The sequence below is a fragment of the Bufo bufo genome, chromosome 4, assembly GCF_905171765.1.
Source record: "Bufo bufo chromosome 4, aBufBuf1.1, whole genome shotgun sequence".
Taxonomy (NCBI): domain Eukaryota; kingdom Metazoa; phylum Chordata; class Amphibia; order Anura; family Bufonidae; genus Bufo; species Bufo bufo.
Genome location: NC_053392.1, coordinates 12,943,538 through 12,961,957, shown reverse-complemented (window position 1 = coordinate 12,961,957; position 18,420 = coordinate 12,943,538). Strand labels below are relative to the sequence as shown.

Here is an 18,420-nt window from a genome sequence, read left to right as displayed (position 1 = left end):
TTTATATATCAATGGAAATTGAAAATAGATTTAGCAAATTGCAATCTAGTGCTGCCATCTGCAGGCCTACATTGGATTATACATGTGAAAGGCATCGGAACCTCCAGCAGACTCCAGCCTTTCACATCCAACGAACAGCTCCCCCACTAGCCATGTGAGGGAGCCATTCCAGGCTCGGAAGCACAGCACTTATGGATTTTGCACTCTCAGATTCTGAGGTCACATTTGACCATTACCTATGATCAGTTTTATCACCAATCGCAGACATTAGCCCAGGGTGTCTGCTGTATGAAACAGCAGAAACTGATTTTTATGGCTCCCTTTGTGCTCGCAAGTGAGCACCATTTTTACATGTACAGTGGAGTTCTGGAAGGGGTTAAATCTAAGGTGTCTATGAAGCTTCTTTTCTCCAACAGATCTGTTTCCATACAGAACGTCTCACTTTTGACAAATGAGTTTAGATATCTGAGGTCCAGAACTTGCCATTCATCTATGGTACTAAGAACAGGGAATACTCCTCCGACCTTTTGATGACAGAGGCACTTCTTAATAAATTGTGCAATAGCTGATAGGAGTAGGAGCCCAACGTTCCTTTAAATAGAAACATGAGGACTGGAAAATTCAGTTCTGAAGGACAAAGGAAACCTAAGGTGTAACCGTTTAAAATTATATTGACAACCCAACGGTCTAACCCTTGATTTAACCAGGAGGAGGTGAATATAATGCCAGTCTTCTGCCCACTGTCATTTCCTTGTGTCAGAAATTGTAATCTCTCATTCACATATCAGTGTTTCGGTCAGTGATTTCTATCAGTGATTGTGAGCCAAAACCAGGATGGAGGTATAAGGGAAAGATCTGCACCTGTTCTCTGTTTAGAGCCGCACCTGGTTTGGGCTCAAAAGCACTGATGGAAATCATTGACCGAACACTGACGTGTGAATGAGGCATAAGGTGTTGCTAAGTAAGGATCGTCTCCTATAATAATGACCTAAAAAAAATATTGGTTAAAAGATGCAACCCCAAGTGTGGTCATTGTTGATTTTGCACATGCATGCATATAGGAAAGACAATACATGTGTGCCAGGTTGTTTCCTGTAGGTGTGATATCACTGTGCACCTGATACTCTGTCCATGTGATCCCGTATATTGGTAAAATAATTCAGCCAATCATTCAGATTTCATGAGCTTTCTATTCACTGACTACTGGAAAGGATTGTACGGAGAGAAAGTCATAAGGGAGGTGCGATACCCTTTATTTGTGCATGCTCACAACAAGGTTTTTTAGAATTGATAATCAGAACAGAGGCATTAGGACCCTTTGGATTGAATGACAGGAACAATCACTGCTCTTTCTTGTAGACTGTAAAGGTGGCCATACTCATCAGTCTAAAGTTGATCAAAACGGAAGATTTCAACCAAACTGAATATTCGTTGAGTCAAATTTAACAACAAACAATCGTTTTAGCCGACTGATGACATCCCATCATCGTCTCAAAAGAAGTTGGCCGTGTTTGAAATTTTCAGCCAGTAGTCAGATAAAAGAGCTGTTGTTGAAAAAGTGGAGATGAAAGATCTTTCATTGGAAGAATGTTCCCTGAATTATCCTTCGTCCATCGCCCTGTTTCACTTAATATGTATGGCCATTCTGAACAACTGTAATGTTTGAGAAGTGCAATAATCAGTGACGGTCTAAAGGTGGACTTACACATTAGTCTTTTGTCAGCTGAACCCACTGAGAACAGCAGGTTTGGCTGCACAAATCAGTGCAAAAAATGCACCAAAATGATACGCAACTGACAATACTAGCTAATTCCTCAGGCCGATGTTAAAAGCTGAGAACTTTGCCAATATCTTCCACTCAGGAACATATCGGAGCCCCTCATGCACCACGTCACGGTGTCTCAGCACGCATGGGGTCCTACCACTCAACTACCGCTGGTGTGTGAACAGGGTCTGAACAGTGGTAGAAACCAACTCACAGCCAGACTCTCACATGCCTCCATAGTGGAATCACCAATGCACAGGATAAAGCTGTGACACAGAAGCTACCAGGTGCAAAAGAATGTTACCAACAAAATAAAGTGGCACATTTCATACACATAAAGACAAAAACTCACTGAAAAAAGTGGTCTAAACGGGTGAAAATGCTTCAAACCCAGACACTGTAGTGTGTCTATCACCGGGGGGGCTTGGTGGGCCTTTTAATTTTTCATCATGTGAATTACCAGCAGCCGGAGACTTAACTGTTCTTGTGTTCTGCTGTGTAGGACGGCCAATAAAACTGGAATTTCAAGATGTTTTTATTTGAAAAGTCACAAAAGGTTTTTAAAGTATTTACACTCTTCAACATTGAAATTTCAACATCAAGAATGAAAAGACATGGCATTATGGAAATCACAGGATCGATATACATATAAATGATATGCAACACATTCAAAACATCTAAATTTGTCCAGTATGGGGTATAAGTGCCACGTGCAGATATACACACACTTACACGTCTTGGCATGCCATCAAAGAGGTTATTAATGGTGGTCTGAGGAATGTTCTACCATGCTGAATGCACTTGGGCACGCAAATCATCAAGATCCGCTGATGGCAGCTCCATTTTCAATTTCCAACCAATATCCCCAGAAGTGCTTGATGGGAGACAAGTCTGGAGACACTGCGGCCATGGTAGCACGTTTACACACATCCTGCTCACAGTAGCATAAGAAATATACAGCCTAGCACAGTTATGTACAGAGCAGGTTGATGGGAGATCATTGTGTCAGGACCGGCTCATGTAAAATCCCTGCTGTGTGGATAGTAACACAATTATACAGTTTTTGTATTAAAGCTTTATACTTTAATGTTTAGTCCTTGTGCACTCTAGTAATCCTTAGCCTTTATAAGAATGTTATGCTTATTCATGGAAGAATAGGAAACAACACCTCACATGTAAGAGACCAGTAGACAGTACGGCCTCATTGACATCTGTGTCTTTTGGTATTTTGTATTGGCAACAACACAGACTGCAGAACTGGAATTTACCTTTGCCAGTCCAATAGATAACAATAGATCTGGAAGTCCTTGGGGTATGGGTACCAAGAAGGGCTGAACTGCCCAACAGACAGTTGCAAACATATCACAAATGAAACATGTTTCAACACTGGCAAAAAACATGACACTGAAACAAAATCACCGGTGGATAGGAACTGAATGCTGTGGGTCACAGAAGGAGATAATCCATCAATGGAGTGGGTGGCAGATGTGTGGCACATGTGAAGATAGTGAATGAATGATAGTGAGCAGAAAAGAGGCAATATTGAACTTACTCTATTTGAATTTAAGTAAAAAAAAAATCAGCCAGGACAAAGCTACAGCAAAGCAACAGACAAAAATAAAACGCAGCAAGAAATGGTGGAAATACAGTTCCCAGAATAAACATAAAACACACAGGACTAGAACAAAAATGCACATGGCAAACACTATACCAATAACTAGAATGGAGTAAAGTCTGGATATATAAAAGGCTCATCTATCAGCGACTCCACCCTTATCAATCAGAGAAGGCAATAACCACACACAGATTCAGATACAAGGCTAACGCTCAAACAAAACTAGTAACCAGATGAACATGATGTAGACCCCTGTTGCTTGTAACATTTGTAACATGATATTTGTAAGCGAATAGAACATAGACAGAGTAGAATTTAATTAAGATATGGTCATGTTTTCCATGTTTTAGACCTACTCCTAAGTTAGGGTTAGAAATACGGACATTACATACTGACCAAAATACACATATAGTATGTGAATAAGACTCTTTAATAAACACCTGCTGTAGGTTGATTTTGCCAAAGGGACATCGCTGGGTATTCAAGGCAGAGAAGGATTTGGTAGATCTATGAATATTTTGTGTAACAAATTATTACAAATTTAAGTTATTATTTTCCCCATCACCTTTATCTTTCTATACTGTACAAATGAATATAAAAATATCAATATGTCCACCTATGTTACCTAAAAGTCTCTAAGGGAAGTCCTTCCTTTTTTGCTATGTTCCTCTGAATTCTCCTGCAGTGTGGGTGGAACAGTGTCAGACGAGGGTGCCTAGAGCCCACCAGTAAAATTCATTCTGGAAGCCCACTGTACAGCTACATGCAAATATTACCTACTCACATAGCGGCAGGCAGCAATAAGACGCTCAAGATGATTCATTATGGTGATTCCTGCAAAAACTTTGAGAAGTTGGGTCCCTGGGGGAAAATGATGCTGTCTGGCTTGCTTTTGTACCGAGAAATCACCTTAACCACTGAGTTGTATGGATGTAGGCTGGCTGAGAGGCTGTAATGGGTTACTGAGGGCCCATCTTTGTCAGTGGACCACCGAGGTATTCACCTGTTTCCCTGTGGGTGAGTCCGAGCCTGGAGTCGAGGTATGAATACAGTAGGAAGCAAGGTTCATTGTGACAATTCATCTTCACTGCTCTACAGTAAACAAGGCTCTTATTTTCTTCCTCAAATCCACAATACTTTTCTTCCATTGATCCTGATCACTGTTGAACTCAGGTTAATCGAAATTATTTTTTTTCTTTCTCTATGTGAGTTTCAAAATTTGATTTTATGATGTCGTAAAACATATGGTACCTAAAGAACATCAAAATCATTTATCTTATGTGATTTTTCTCATGTGCAACAAGACTTGACTTTTGTCTAAAATATTTTCCACATTCTGAACATGTAAATAGCTTCTCTCCTGTCTGAAATCTCTGATATACATCAAGAATTGACTAACTTGTAAAACATTTTCTACATTCTGGACATGAAAAGGGCTTCACTCCTGTAAATTCTCTGATGTATAATAAAACTCAATATATCTTTATAGCACTTGCAGTAGCACAGTTTGACCTTCTTGATATATAATTACATTTGATCTATCTATGTGAATTTCCTCATGTCTACTAAGATATGATTTATCTGCAAAACATTTCCCACATACTGAACATGAATATGGCTTCTCCCCTGTGTGAAGTCTCTGATGATCTTTAAGTTTTGTTTTTGTAACAAAGCTTTTCCCGCATTCTGAACATGGATACGGCTTCTCTCCTGTGTGATATCTCAGATGTTTAACAAGATCTGATTTATTTGTAAAACCTTTCCCGCATTCTGAACATGAAAATGGCTTCTCTCCTGTGTGACTTCTCTCATGTATGAGGAGACTGAATTTTTTAGAAAAACATTTTGAACACACTGAGCATGCAAATGGCTTCTCTCCTGTGTGAGTTCTCACATGTTGAGTAAGACTTGATTTACATATAAAGCGGCTCCCACATATTGAACATGAAAATGGTTTCTCTCCAGTGTGAATTCTCTGATGTTTTATAAGTATGGCTTTTGTTTTAAAATATTTCCCACATTCTGAACATGAATACGGCTTCTCTCCTGTGTGTTTTCTCTGATGGGCAACAAATTCTGATTTCCTTTTAAAACATTTCCCGCATTCTGAACATTTATAAGGCTTCTCTCCTGTGTGATATCGCTCGTGTATAATAAGACTTGATTTATTTGCAAAATTTTTTCCACATTCTGAACATGGGAATAGCTTCTCTCCTGTGTGAATTCCCTCATGTCTAATAAGATTTCCTTTATTTGCAAAACATTTTCCACATTCTGGACATGAAAATGCTTTCTCTCCAATGTGAATTTTTCTGTGGGCATTAAGAGTGGATCTGTTTTTTAAGTGTTTTCCACATTCCCCACAATTAAACTTTTTACCCCCTTTCTGCCCAATAATTGTGGTAACATTCTGTGATTGGTCAGGAGCAGGTTCCTCATGATTAGGAGAATTATATGACGGGTCTGTACAGTTAAGTCCTTGATGTACATTACAGGTAATTAGGTTTTCTTCTGAAGAGCGCTGCCCGATATCTTCATCTTTTTCTTTATAGTCTACTGTTAATATGACATTTTCCTCAGAATTCTTGAGATTTTCTGTTAGGATTAAAATTAGATTTTGTATTAGTAAGAGGTTACTAAAATGAAGGGTAGTAAAGGTTTTTTACCTTTTTTTTTTAAAATAGGAGATTTATAGATGTAACTTTTGTTTAAAAAATGTAGTTAACCCCAGATGACAATGTCTGGGTTAAAAGAATTTTGGGGAGATTTATCAAACTGGTGTAAGGTAGAACTGGCTTAGTGGCCCATAGCAACCAATCAGATTCCACCTTTCATTTTGTAAAGGAGCTGTCAAAAATGAAAGGCGGAGTCTGATTGGTTGCTATGGGCAACTAAGCCAGTTCTACTTTACACCAGTTTGATAAATGACCCTATTTGTATGTATTTTATTAGAATATGATTTACCTAATGCACACTTTTTATCTGAAGTTGAGACATGCAATAGAATTCCAAATAAAAAAGGGAATCTGTCTGAAAAAAGTTTAAATCACAAAAAATAAATGAAAAATCTTAAATAATAACTTCTTATTAACCCTTGACGGATGACGGATATACAGTGGTCCCTCAGGATACAATGGTCTTTTGTGACCCATCCTAAGTGTAATACCTCGGAGTGGTATTACCATTTCTGCACTCCACTACTGTCTATTATGGTTAACATGAATGTCATCTTTGTATTTACTTCCAGGTCTTTCACTATTGTGCATTGATATTATTGTTATGCAACTGTTTGTTTTGTAAATGTAATATGCCTGGTTCACCGGCAGGTGGCAGCGTATCTGGAAGAGAGATAGATCTATGGATAGAATGTTACTTACCATTCCATTCTCCTCGTTTTGAGCAGGAATTAGCGAGTCCTGCTTTCTACCAGAAGGGATGGGTTGCAGTTCTAGATTGTTAAATCTAGATAGTCAAAATCTAGATAGTCTAAACCCAGTTTTAGACTCCATAGTGGAGCTGAGAAGACCTGAAAGAAGTAGCGGCCAGAGGAAATTGTTCTTCGGCTGGAGCAGGAGTCACCAAAGGGGAGTAGCTTGTAGAGCACTCGGAATCCATGCTAATTTACTTTACTGAGTGTCAGGAGGCGGATAACAGCCCAAGGCACCCCAATCCAAGGATACCAGAACCGACCAAAAGTCCAGTAACTAGACCCATGCAGAGTTTAGCACAGCAGAGAGAAAGAAATCAGAGTTAATAAGCAAGCCTGTCACCCCAGCAGAGAAAGAGAGAAAGCAGAGTTATCAAGTTTGACTGCCAGTTTATGCCAAAGCCTGCTGGAACCAAGAGAAACCCTTAATGTAAGAGTAGACTGAATATTGTCTGGAATCAAGTTTACCCAAGTAAAGCTGCTGTTAAAGTTTACCAAGGTCTGGACTCAAGTTATTATTTATCCCCTACCTCAACTATTTCCCCATTATTTGCTTCGGAGCCTAAGCCTGGGGTCCGTTGTACCCAGGTAGGAGCACTGTGACACATATAGGCCGCACCACACACCACACGCCCCTGGGGGGGCGGCTTGTTGCATAAGCTAAAACCACACTCAGATCCAACCAATCAAGGACATTTCTCTGGTAAAATAGCTGGATTAGATGCTCGTTAGCAACTACTTCTGACTGTTTTATCTGTCTTAGTTATCTGCTCATTTATCTTTGATGAAATTTTGGGGCTTTGAAACCGATCACTGAAGTTTCAGTGGTTTCAATAGTGTTGAGCGAATTGAGCTTTGGATCATAGATCACAAAACTTAGTTTTAATGCTGCATGGAGATCCATCTCCATACAGCATTCAAATTTATGCGCTCTGGCGAGGGAAATTAATTATCTCTGAAGTTTCGCAAGACTTCAGTAAATAACTTCAGACTTTGATTTATGGCTCTTGGAAAGGGGAGGAGTTAAAAATGAAAATTATTTTTAAAAAGTCATCATTCTTAAGGGGTTAAAGCCGGTTACTGAAAAATATTCAAAAAAACGCTATGAGAAATGGCGGGTGGATCCTCTCGAGTCGACCTAGGATGAAATAGAGAGAAATTTCCAAACAGTATCTCAGAGTCCTTGAGAGAGGTCTACGAAGATTGTATTATACATTTTGTATAAAATTGGCTTTCATGAGTAGTTGTGGAAGCCGTTGTGGAAGCCGGAAACACATGTGGTGGTGTTGCCCCCAGATGCACAGATCACAGGGAAGTTATCAGCACCGTTACATAGTTAATATGGTTGAAAAAAGACAAATGTCCATCAAGTTCAACCAAGGGATAGGTGGGGACGCGAATCCCAGAAGGAAGTGAGACTCAGATTTCTACACGTTTTCATAAGCATTTATGTTTTTTACTTTTAAGAATTTGTCTAAACCCTTTTTGAAACTGTCCACTGTTCCTGCTGTGACCATGTCCTGAGGAAGCAGAGAAAAAAGGAATTAGAAGCAGCACTTCACTTGGCTTATGCAGAGCTGTGGTGGTATAAATGAAACAGCTGGGCAGGGGACCCCAGATCCAAGGCGGTCCAAAGATAGGCAGTAAAAATCGAAGGCCACAGCAGCATGTCCAACCAAATCTTCTTTATTGTGCAAAAACTCCAAAGCACAGTGTACAAAAGTAGCAACGTTTCGGCTAAGTAAAGCCTTTGTCAAGCATATGTAACAAGTATAAATGCTCACATATAAATAGTAAAAATAAAAATAAAACACCCCCACATTAATAGTGGCCCAATAGACAAATAGATGGGCGAACACAAATCAAATGTAACCAATAGCAGTGACGCCTCACAGCGATTCCTAATTAGCAGACATACGCCCATCTACCTCACCTGCATAAGATGTTCCATAATGGCAACCAGCGTGACACTCATCGTCCCATTGTAGCGACTGCACATGTCCGCGCATGTCATTCGGCCGCGACTAAGTAAGGAATAGCCACATCACACCAGATTAGACTAGCGGCGCAACTACCAATCAGATGCGCCCACACCGATGGCATCATAGCCGGCGTGCAACTCATGTGACCGGAAAGATTCCGTTACATGACCGCTGTAAATATATATCGTATGTTTAAGTCGCGCAGTGTTGCTATGACCAAGCAGTGCTACATTAAAATAGCGGGGTGTGGCCATTGGGTCCAATGTGGCCCCCACCTACGCTAACATCTTTATGGCCGAGGTGGAGGACAGGCTGGTATACCAATCCCAATTTTCGGGGAGGATCCTATGTTGGTGGCGCTACATCGACAACATCTTCATGATCTGGACTGGCACAGTTGACGAGTTGGAGGAATTCCACTCACACCTGAATGCTGGTGTACCAGGATTACAGTTCACGGTCACGTCCTCTAGAAGTGAACTGCAATTCTTGGATGTACGGGTACTCGTGGTAGAGGGTCAAATCAAAACGGACCTCTATCAAAAGCCCACAGATAGAAACACTCTCCTCACACATGACAGTTACCACCCACGACGAATGTTGGACTCCCTACCTTAAAGCCAGCTATTGAGGGTCAGAAGGTGGATGCCATGTGTGATCGTTCCATTGAGCGTGGTTATCCCAGGACACTTTTAAGTAGAACCAAGAAAAGGGTGGCTTTGGTTGACAGAGAGTCTATACTCCACAAACCAACAAAGGCCAGATCCGTGGCTAGAGTTCCCTTTGTATCCATCTTTGGTTGGGACAGTGGGGACATTGCCCACATCCTTAGGAAGGAATGGCATATACTGCAAAGAGGTCTGCCAGATATTGAGAAGTTTAAGTCCCCAGCTATGATGGCCTACAAGAGGAACCCTAGCCTACATGATAGGTTGGTAAAAACTGATGTTGGTGGCCGTGGTCTGGGTACACAAAGGCTCCTTGCCCCACGTAAAAGTGGCACTTTTCCATGTTTGTCTTGCTGCAATTGTGGCAACATCCTAAAAGGGGACCATTTTTCTCACCCCTATAGTGGCAAAAAGTAGGGGATCAACGGCTACTACACTTGTAAATCATGTGATGTTGTGTATGTCATTCAATGCCCTTGTAGTCTCATCTATGTAGGTGAGACTACTATGGAAATCCGTGAACGGATTAATAAACATAAAAGCACAATCCACAAGGCAAACATGGACAAACCTGTAGCCAAACATTTTGTGGAGGTCGGGCACTCTGTCAACCAATTGCGTTTCAGGGTGATTGACAGTGTGGGCACCCTACGTAGGGGTGGAGATAAGGATGCTATACTGAGAAAAAAAGAACTAAAATGGATATACACGCTGAGGTCCTTACAGCCGTTTGGACTCAATCTGGAGTTCAATGTGGCAGGGATCAGCTAGACTTCCGTCCGCTGTATGTATTTTTCTATATGTTTTTATGTTGGAGCTCTATATGCACCCCCATTTAAATCACCTTATTAGTGGTGACACATCTATGTAAATGTTGCTATACCCGACCATTGTGGGACTTCTTCCACGGTGGTCGGCCTGCTGCAGTAATTTTCTCTATTCTTATGACGTGTGCCTCTCCTTACCTGTTAATATATGACATACTCTGGAGGTCTCTGTCTATATATTATTTTAATGTAGCACTGCTTGGTCATAGCAACACAGCGCAACTTACACATACGATATATATTTACAGCGGTCATGTGACGGAATCTTTCCGGTCACATGACTTTCACGCCGGCTATGATGCCGTCGGTGTGGGCGCATCTGATTGGTAGTTGCGCCGCTAGTCTAATCTCGCGTGATGTGGCTATTTCTTGCTTAGTCGCGGCCGAATGACGTGCGCGGACATGCGCAGTCGCTACAATGGGACGCTGAGTGCAGGGGCGTAGCTATAGGGGGTGCAGAGGTAGCAGTTGCTACCGGGCCCAGGAGCCTGAGAGGGCCCAAAGACCCGTGTGCCACATAAGACACTGGCATTATAGAAAGTTCATGCTGGTCAATTTACACCTCTGGCTGGAGGGAAGGGGTTAGGTCAAGAATTTGGCATGAGGGGGTGCCCTTTCAATGTTTGCCTCTGGCAGCAGGAAGGATATGTGTTCCCCTGCCCCTTGTCAACAAGCACTAAGGGAATGGGAGCCCAAGCTGAACTCTTGCACCAGGGCCCATGAGCTTTTAGCTACGCCCCTGAGTGTCACGCTGGTTGCCATTATGGAACATCTTATGCAGGTGAGGTAGATGGGCGTATGTCTGCTAATTAGGAATCGCTGTGAGGCGTCACTGCTATTGGTTACATTTGATTTGTGTTCGCCCATCTATTTGTCTATTGGGCCACCATTAATGTGGGGGTGTTTTATTTTTATTTTTACTATTTATATGTGAGCATTTATACTTGTTACATATGCTTGACAAAGGCTTTACTTAGCCAAAACGTTGCTACTTTTGTACACTGTGCTTTGGAGTTTTTGCACAATAAAGAAGATTTGGTTGGACATGCTGCTGTGGCCTTCGATTTTTACTGCACGTCCTGAGGAAGTCTATTCCACAGATTCACAGTTCTTACAGTAAAGAAGCTTTGACGCTTCTGGAGACTGAACTTTTTCTTCTTCAGTCGGAGGCAGCACCCCCTTGTCTTTTGAGCACATTTTACATGGAACAGCTTTTCGCCGTATTTTTTGTATGGCCCATTTATATACTTGTACCGGTTAATCATGTCCCCCCTTAGACGTCTCTTCTCAAGACTAAATAAATTCAATTCTTTTAATCTTTCTTCATAACTAAGACCCTCCATGCCCTTTATCATTTTAGTCGCTCTCCTCTGTACTTTTCCAGCTCCAGGGCGTCTTTTCTATGTACTGGTGCCCAGAACTGGACTGCGTATTCCAGATGAGGCCGCACTAGCGCTTTGTAAAGTGGTAATATTACATCCCTGCCCTGCGAGTCCATGCCTCGTTTAATGCATGACAATATCCTGGTGACCTTAGAAGCAGCTGATTGACATTGTATACTATAATTTAATCTACCATCCACAAGGACACCCAAATCCTTCTCTATAAGTGACTCTCCCAGTGCTACATTACCTAGAACATATGAAGCACGGAGATTATTACTACCAAGATGCAGAACTTTACATTTGTCCACATTGAACCTCATTTGCCAAGTTGATGCCCAATCACTCAGATTGTTCAAGTCAGCTTGTAGTTTGTGGACATCTTCCATAGACCGTACAGTTCTACACAGCTTAGTGTCATCTGCAAAAATAGATATGGTGCTATTAATCCCATCCTCAATATCATTAATAAATAAATTAAATAATAAAGGGCAGAGCACTGAACCTTGGGGTCACCACTTATAACCCGGGTCCATCTGAATAGGAATCATTGACCACAACTCTCTGGACACGGTCCTTCAGGCAGTTTTCAATCCAATTACAAACTATACTTTCCAAGCCAATAGACCTTACTTTACTTATTAAGCGTCTATGAGGGACAGTATCATAAACCTTTGCAAAATCCAGAAACACTACATCCACAGCCGCCCCTCTGTCCAGGCTACTACTACTAACCTCCTCATAAAAACAAATCAGGTTAATCTGACAACTTCTGTCCTTGGTAAACCCATGCTGGTTATCACTTATAATATTATTTATAGTCACATACTCCTGTATATAGTCCCTTAACCCCTTAAGGACTCGGCCCTATTTCACCTTCTGGACCTTTTTTGCAAATCTGACCAGTGTCATTTTAAGTGCTGATAACTTTAAAACGCTTTGACTTATCCAGGCCATTCTGAGATTGTTTTTTCATAAAATAAAATAAAAATCATCAAAAATCAAATACTAAATTTACCTTTTTTTTTTTTAAATTGCAAATTTCAAAGTTTCAATTTCTCTACTTCTATAATACATAGTAATACCTCCAAAAATAGTTATTACTTTACATTCCCCATATGTCTACTTCATGTTTGGATCATTTTGGGAATGATATTTTATTTTTTGAGGATGTTACAAGGCTTAGAAGTTTAGAAGCAAATCTTGAAATTTTTCAGAAATTTTCAAAAACCCAATTTTTAAGGACCAGTTCAGGTTTGAAGTCACTTTGCGAGTCTTACATAATAGAAACCACCCAAAAATGACCCCATTCTATAAACTACACCCCTCAAGGTATTCAAAACTGATTTTACAAACGTCGTTAACCCTTTAGGTGTTCCACAAGAATTAATGGAAAATAGAGATAAGATTTCAAAATTTCACTTTTTTGGCAGATTTTAAATTTTTATCAATTTTTTCCATTTATGGCCCTGATTCTGAAGTTTACAGAAACACCCCATATGTGGTCGTAAACAGCTGTACGGGCACACAGCAGGGCGGAGAAGGAAAGGAATGCCATACGGTTTTTGGAAGGCAGATTTTGCTGGACTGGTTTTTTTTGACACCATGTCCCATTTGAAGCCCCCTGATGCACCCCTAGAGTAGAAACTCCAAAAAATTGTCCCCATTTTAGAAACTACGGGATAGGGTGGCAGTATTGTTGGTACTAGTTTAGGGTACATATGATTTTTGGTTGCTCTATATTACACTTCTTGTGAGGCAAGATAACAAGAAATAGCTGTTTTGGCACCGTTTTTATTTTTTGTTATTTACAACATTCATTTGACAGGTTAGATCATGTGATATTTTTACAGACCAGGTTGTCACGGATGCGGTGATACATAATATGTATACTTTTTTAAATTTATGTTAGTTTTACAAAATGATTTTCATTTTTGAAGCAAAAAAAATCATGTTTTAGTGTTTCCATAGTCTGAGAGCCATAGTTTTTTCAGTTTTTGGGCGATTACCTTGTGTAGGGTATGATTTTTGCGGGATGAGATGACTGTTTTATTGGCACTATTTTGGGGTGCGTGTGACTTTTTGATCGCTTGCTATTACACTTTTTGTGATGTAAGGTGACAAAAAATGGTTTATTTAGCACAGTTTTTATTTTAAATTTTTTACATTGTTCATCTGAGGGGTTAGGTCATGTGATATTTTTAGAGAGCCGGTCGTTATGGACGCGTCGATATCAAATATGTATACTTTTTATTAATTTATGTAAGTTTTACACAATAAATGCTTTTTTAAAACAAAAAAAAATTATGTTTTAGTGTCTCCATATTCTGAGCCATATTTTTTATATTTTTGGGGCGATTGTCTCAAATAGGGGCTCATATGGACGCGGCGATACCTAATATGTATACTTTTTTACCCCCCCCCCCTATTTTTTACCATTTTTTTTAACTTTATTTGAGGAAAATGATGTTTTTGTTTATTTTTACTTGAAACTTTTAATTTTTGGGGGGGAAAACTTTATTTTTTCAACTTTTATTTTCACTTTATTTTTTGTCCCACTTTGGGACTTGAACTTTTGGGGGTCTAATCCTTTACAATGCATTCCAATACTTCTGTATTGGAATGCATTGGCTGCATGAGTAATACTGTATGTATTACTCATACAGCTTCCGGCCTGTGAGATCCAGGGGGCTGGATCTCACAGGCACATCACAGGTAGGCAGCGGCGATGCCTCAGGAAGGCATCGCGCTGCCTTCCATGCCATCGGGTCCCCCTACAGCCCCATGGGGACCCGATGGCACCACCGCCGCCGCACCACCAGGTAAAAGCTGAAAACCGCAGGTCTGAATTGAGCTGCGGTTTGCGGCGATCGCCGACACGGGGGAGGTCACGGGACCCCCCGCGCATTTAGCTGAGGTGCCTGCTCAATGATTTGAGCAGGCACTGGGTTCCGATCACCGCCCGCCGGGCGGCGGTGATCGGAACTATACATGACGTACCGGTACGTCATGGGTCATTAAGGACTCGGAAACCATGCCGTACCGGTATGTCATGGGTCCCTAAGGGGTTAAGATTCCTTCAAACATTTTCCCCACAACAGAAGTTAAACTAACTGGTCTATAATTACCTGTGGAGGACCTTGATCCTTTTTTGAATATGGGCACCACATTTGCCTTGTGCCAATCACTTGGCACTGTACCAGTCTCTAAAGAATCCTTAAAAATTATAAACAGGGGCACAGCAATGACTGAACAGAGCTCTTTAAGCACTCTTGAGTGTAATCCATCTGGACCCGGCGTTTTATTCACATTGACCCTATTTAACTTCTCTTGGACCATATCTACAGTTAGCCTATTGAGTATATCGCTGGATGTACTAACAACCCCGGCGCCACAGATATCAGCTCCTTTCTCTTCTTTTGTATATACAGAGCTAAAAAAACTATTTAGGAACTCTGCCTTTTCCTTATCTTCAGTGACTACCCCCCCTTTACCATTATTTAGGGGACCTACCTGCTCAGACCTAGGTTTTTCAGCATTTATATAATTAAAAAACTTTTTGGGATTTGTTTTGCTTTCTTTTGTTACCTGCTGTTCGTTTTGTACCTTTGCTAATTTTATCTCCTTTTTGCAGATTTTATTAAGCCCTTTGTAATCTTCAAACGCTACAGCTGACCCCTCAGATTAGCATTTTTTAAATGCCCTTTTTATTGTCTTTTATTGCCCTATTTACAGTAGCTGTAAACCATGGGGGATTAATTTTAGCAGTTTATACTTGTTACCTAAAAGGATACATTTTTAAGTGCAATTACTCAATGTGGATTTGAAGCTCTCCCACTTATCCTCAGTATTATTATGTGACAGTAGCTGCTCCCAATCTATGCCCTGAAATGCTGCCCTCAACCCAGGGAAATTAGCCTTTTTGAAATCCAGTGTCTTTGCTCTGCCTGACAGAGTTTGCTTCTTATAGTTTAGGGGGAATATAATTATATTGTGGTCACTATTACCTAGTGTTTCTCGAACAGTAACATTACCAACAAGCTCTGCATCATTAGAAATTACCAGATCCAACAGAGCATCGCCCCTAGTGGGAGCTTCTACAAACTGGTCCATAAAGTGGTCCTGCATCAAGTTGAGGAATTTTCTCCCCTTTGCAGTTGAGGCAGAACCGTGACCCCAGTCAATGTCTGGGAAGTTAAAATCTCCCACTATGACCACTGTAACCGCCTATGCCGCCCGCTCTATTTGGTTATACAGTTGTGTTTATATCTCCTCTGTGATGTTAGGGGGTCTATAGATTACACCAAGTATTATTTTTTCAGTGTTTATAGCCCTTTGAACTTCCACCCATAAGGTTTCCACACCCTCACCATCCGCACCCACAATTGCCTCTTTCACACTTGTCTTCAGATAACTCCTCACATACAGGCACACACCACCACCTTTTCTATTGACCCAGTCTTTCCTAAATAGTGTAAAAGCCTCAATATTAACAACCCAGTCATGCGAAGAGTCCAACCATGTCTCAGCCACACCAACTACATCTATGTGTTCTACTAGTACCATAGCCTCCAGCTCTCCCATTTTTCTAGCTAGACTTCTGGCAATTGTGAAAATACATCTTAAATTACTATTACCTGTAAAGTGATTGTTACCAGCAGTTCTATGTTTTATAAATGTATAGTTATTCCCAGTTTTCTCCCTATTTTCCTTGCTAACGCCGGCCCCCACTAAATCCCCACTGTCCCCTTCTATATCCCACTCTCTATCTACCCCCTTATTAGTATGGCACCTGCCCCCCCCCTCCCGATCCTAGTTTAAAATCTCCTCCAGCCATCTAACCATTTTTTCCCCCAGGGCAGTTGCACCCTCCCCCTTGAGGTGCAGCCCGTCCCTACTGTAGAGCCTGTAAATGACCGCAAAGTCAGCCCAGTTCTACATGAACCCAGAACCCTTCCTTCCTGCACCAGCTTCTGACCCACTTATTTAACTCTCTAAGCTCCTGTTGTCTCTCTGGTGACGCTCGTGACACTGGTAGTATTTCTAAAAACACTACCTTGGAGGTCCTGGACTTGAGCTTCTCACCAAGCCCCCTTGACTAAGGACCTTCCATCTCCCCTCGACTTTGTCATTGGTGCCAATGTGTACCATGACCGCCGGGTCTTCCCCAGACCCACCCAGCAATCTGTCAATCCGATCCGCAATATGCCGAACCCGAGCACCCGGCAGACAACACACTGTTCGGCATTCACGGTCTCTGCGACAGATAACCCTATCTGTCCGCCTAATAATAGAGTCCCCTACCACCAGCATCTGTCTGACCTTTGCTGCACTCCTTTTCCCATCCTTTCTGCAGCGGTCATCCTCCTGGTTGTTAGAAGAAACGACCTGCTGCAGTGTTGCTGGCCCTGGACTTTCATCCCTAATATCAGCCAAACAGGCATATTTACTAGGACGTGCTAGCTCAGGACTAGCCTCCCTGGCACTTTCCCCTCTACCCCTTCTTTCTACATTAACCCAACTGCTGATCTGATCAGTTGCTCTGCTGAGTTATGATCTTGCCCTCCTCCACCCCCCTCCATTTCACTGACCCCAGTCAGCGCCTGCACAGTGAGGTCTAAGCCTCTCTCCAGTTTTGCAATGCCCCTAAGTATTTCAAGCTGCTTATTTAGATCCAAGATCTGGGCTTCAAAATATGCAACATGATTGCATCTAGTGCAAATGTATTCACCCTAGAACAGCTCTTCAAGGCACGGACACACTGCACAGGACACACACTTAGTGGCATTGTCCATGGAGCACATGTTTAATGGGGATGAAGAGTAAAGAATGAAAACAGTAAATATGAGTTAGAATTAGACCCTGTCTGCAGTAGTTGATGGACTAGCTGGAATCAAGCCAACAACACACAAGGAAATTCTATCCAACCTTAGTTTTTGCTCCTTGTCTTAAACTCCTTTTCTTTAACTCCACTTAATCAGAAGCCCACTTGGTACAGCAAGCCTCAGGAAAAGCTAAAGATACAAAAAACTGTGCACGGGGACAGATACGGGTATGGGAGGGAGGCCATCTTAAAAATCCTATGTTAGGAAATTAGAAGATACTTTATAAAAACTAACAACGCAGATATCATAACATCTAGGACCCCTGTAGTAAATGGGCTACAACGGTCAATGAAAATAGTTGAGGTTTTGATGGAGTTTTTGAACCAAATCCAGAAGTGGATCCAGCAGGAAGGAGGAGGAGACGTCCTCCCTTCATATTTCCTATTCCTTTGGAGCCGGTATACATAGACCAGCAGCAGAACATCAATAGCAGTCAGAATAATGGAGACTACTAAAAAAGAACATAAAATAACAGCCTTGCTTCACTGAGGGCAGATCAGGCCATGGGAGAGAAGTATCAAGTGTTCGGAATTTCAGTGACCGATCCTTTTGTTCTCCCGGGAGATAAACATCCACAAGAAGTATCTGGACGCCCCACTGAAAACCCAGACACTCAGCCGAGCCGAGCATGGAGGTATATGGGGGAGTCGAAGGGATAGCGGTCAGCTGAATGAGTGGCCTAAACACACCTAACTTGGTGTGCACACAGAGTTCGCCATTCTCCATTCATTATTCCATACCTGTGGTCACATGGACTGGAATGTCCTCCTCCACCTCACTATTACACGGGGGATCGCCCATCATCCGCTCTTCTTCATCCTCCACTTCAATATCAGTCAGATCTTCCCCCTGATTTGTCATCTGTAACA

General features: G+C 41.5%; 1 protein-coding gene across 1 annotated transcript in view; it reads right to left on the bottom strand.

Annotated features, from left to right (window-relative positions):
• Nucleotides 1–2,749: 2,749 nt before the first annotated feature.
• LOC120998363 (zinc finger protein OZF-like) overlaps nucleotides 2,750–18,420 on the bottom strand; it is a 36,832-nt gene continuing 21,161 nt past the window's right edge. Inside the window, exon 3 of the mRNA XM_040429031.1 lies at nucleotides 2,750–5,975. Within this exon, the coding sequence (XP_040284965.1) occupies nucleotides 4,864–5,975 (1,112 nt within the window). The 3' untranslated portion in view covers nucleotides 2,750–4,863. The remainder of the gene's footprint in view (nucleotides 5,976–18,420) is intronic.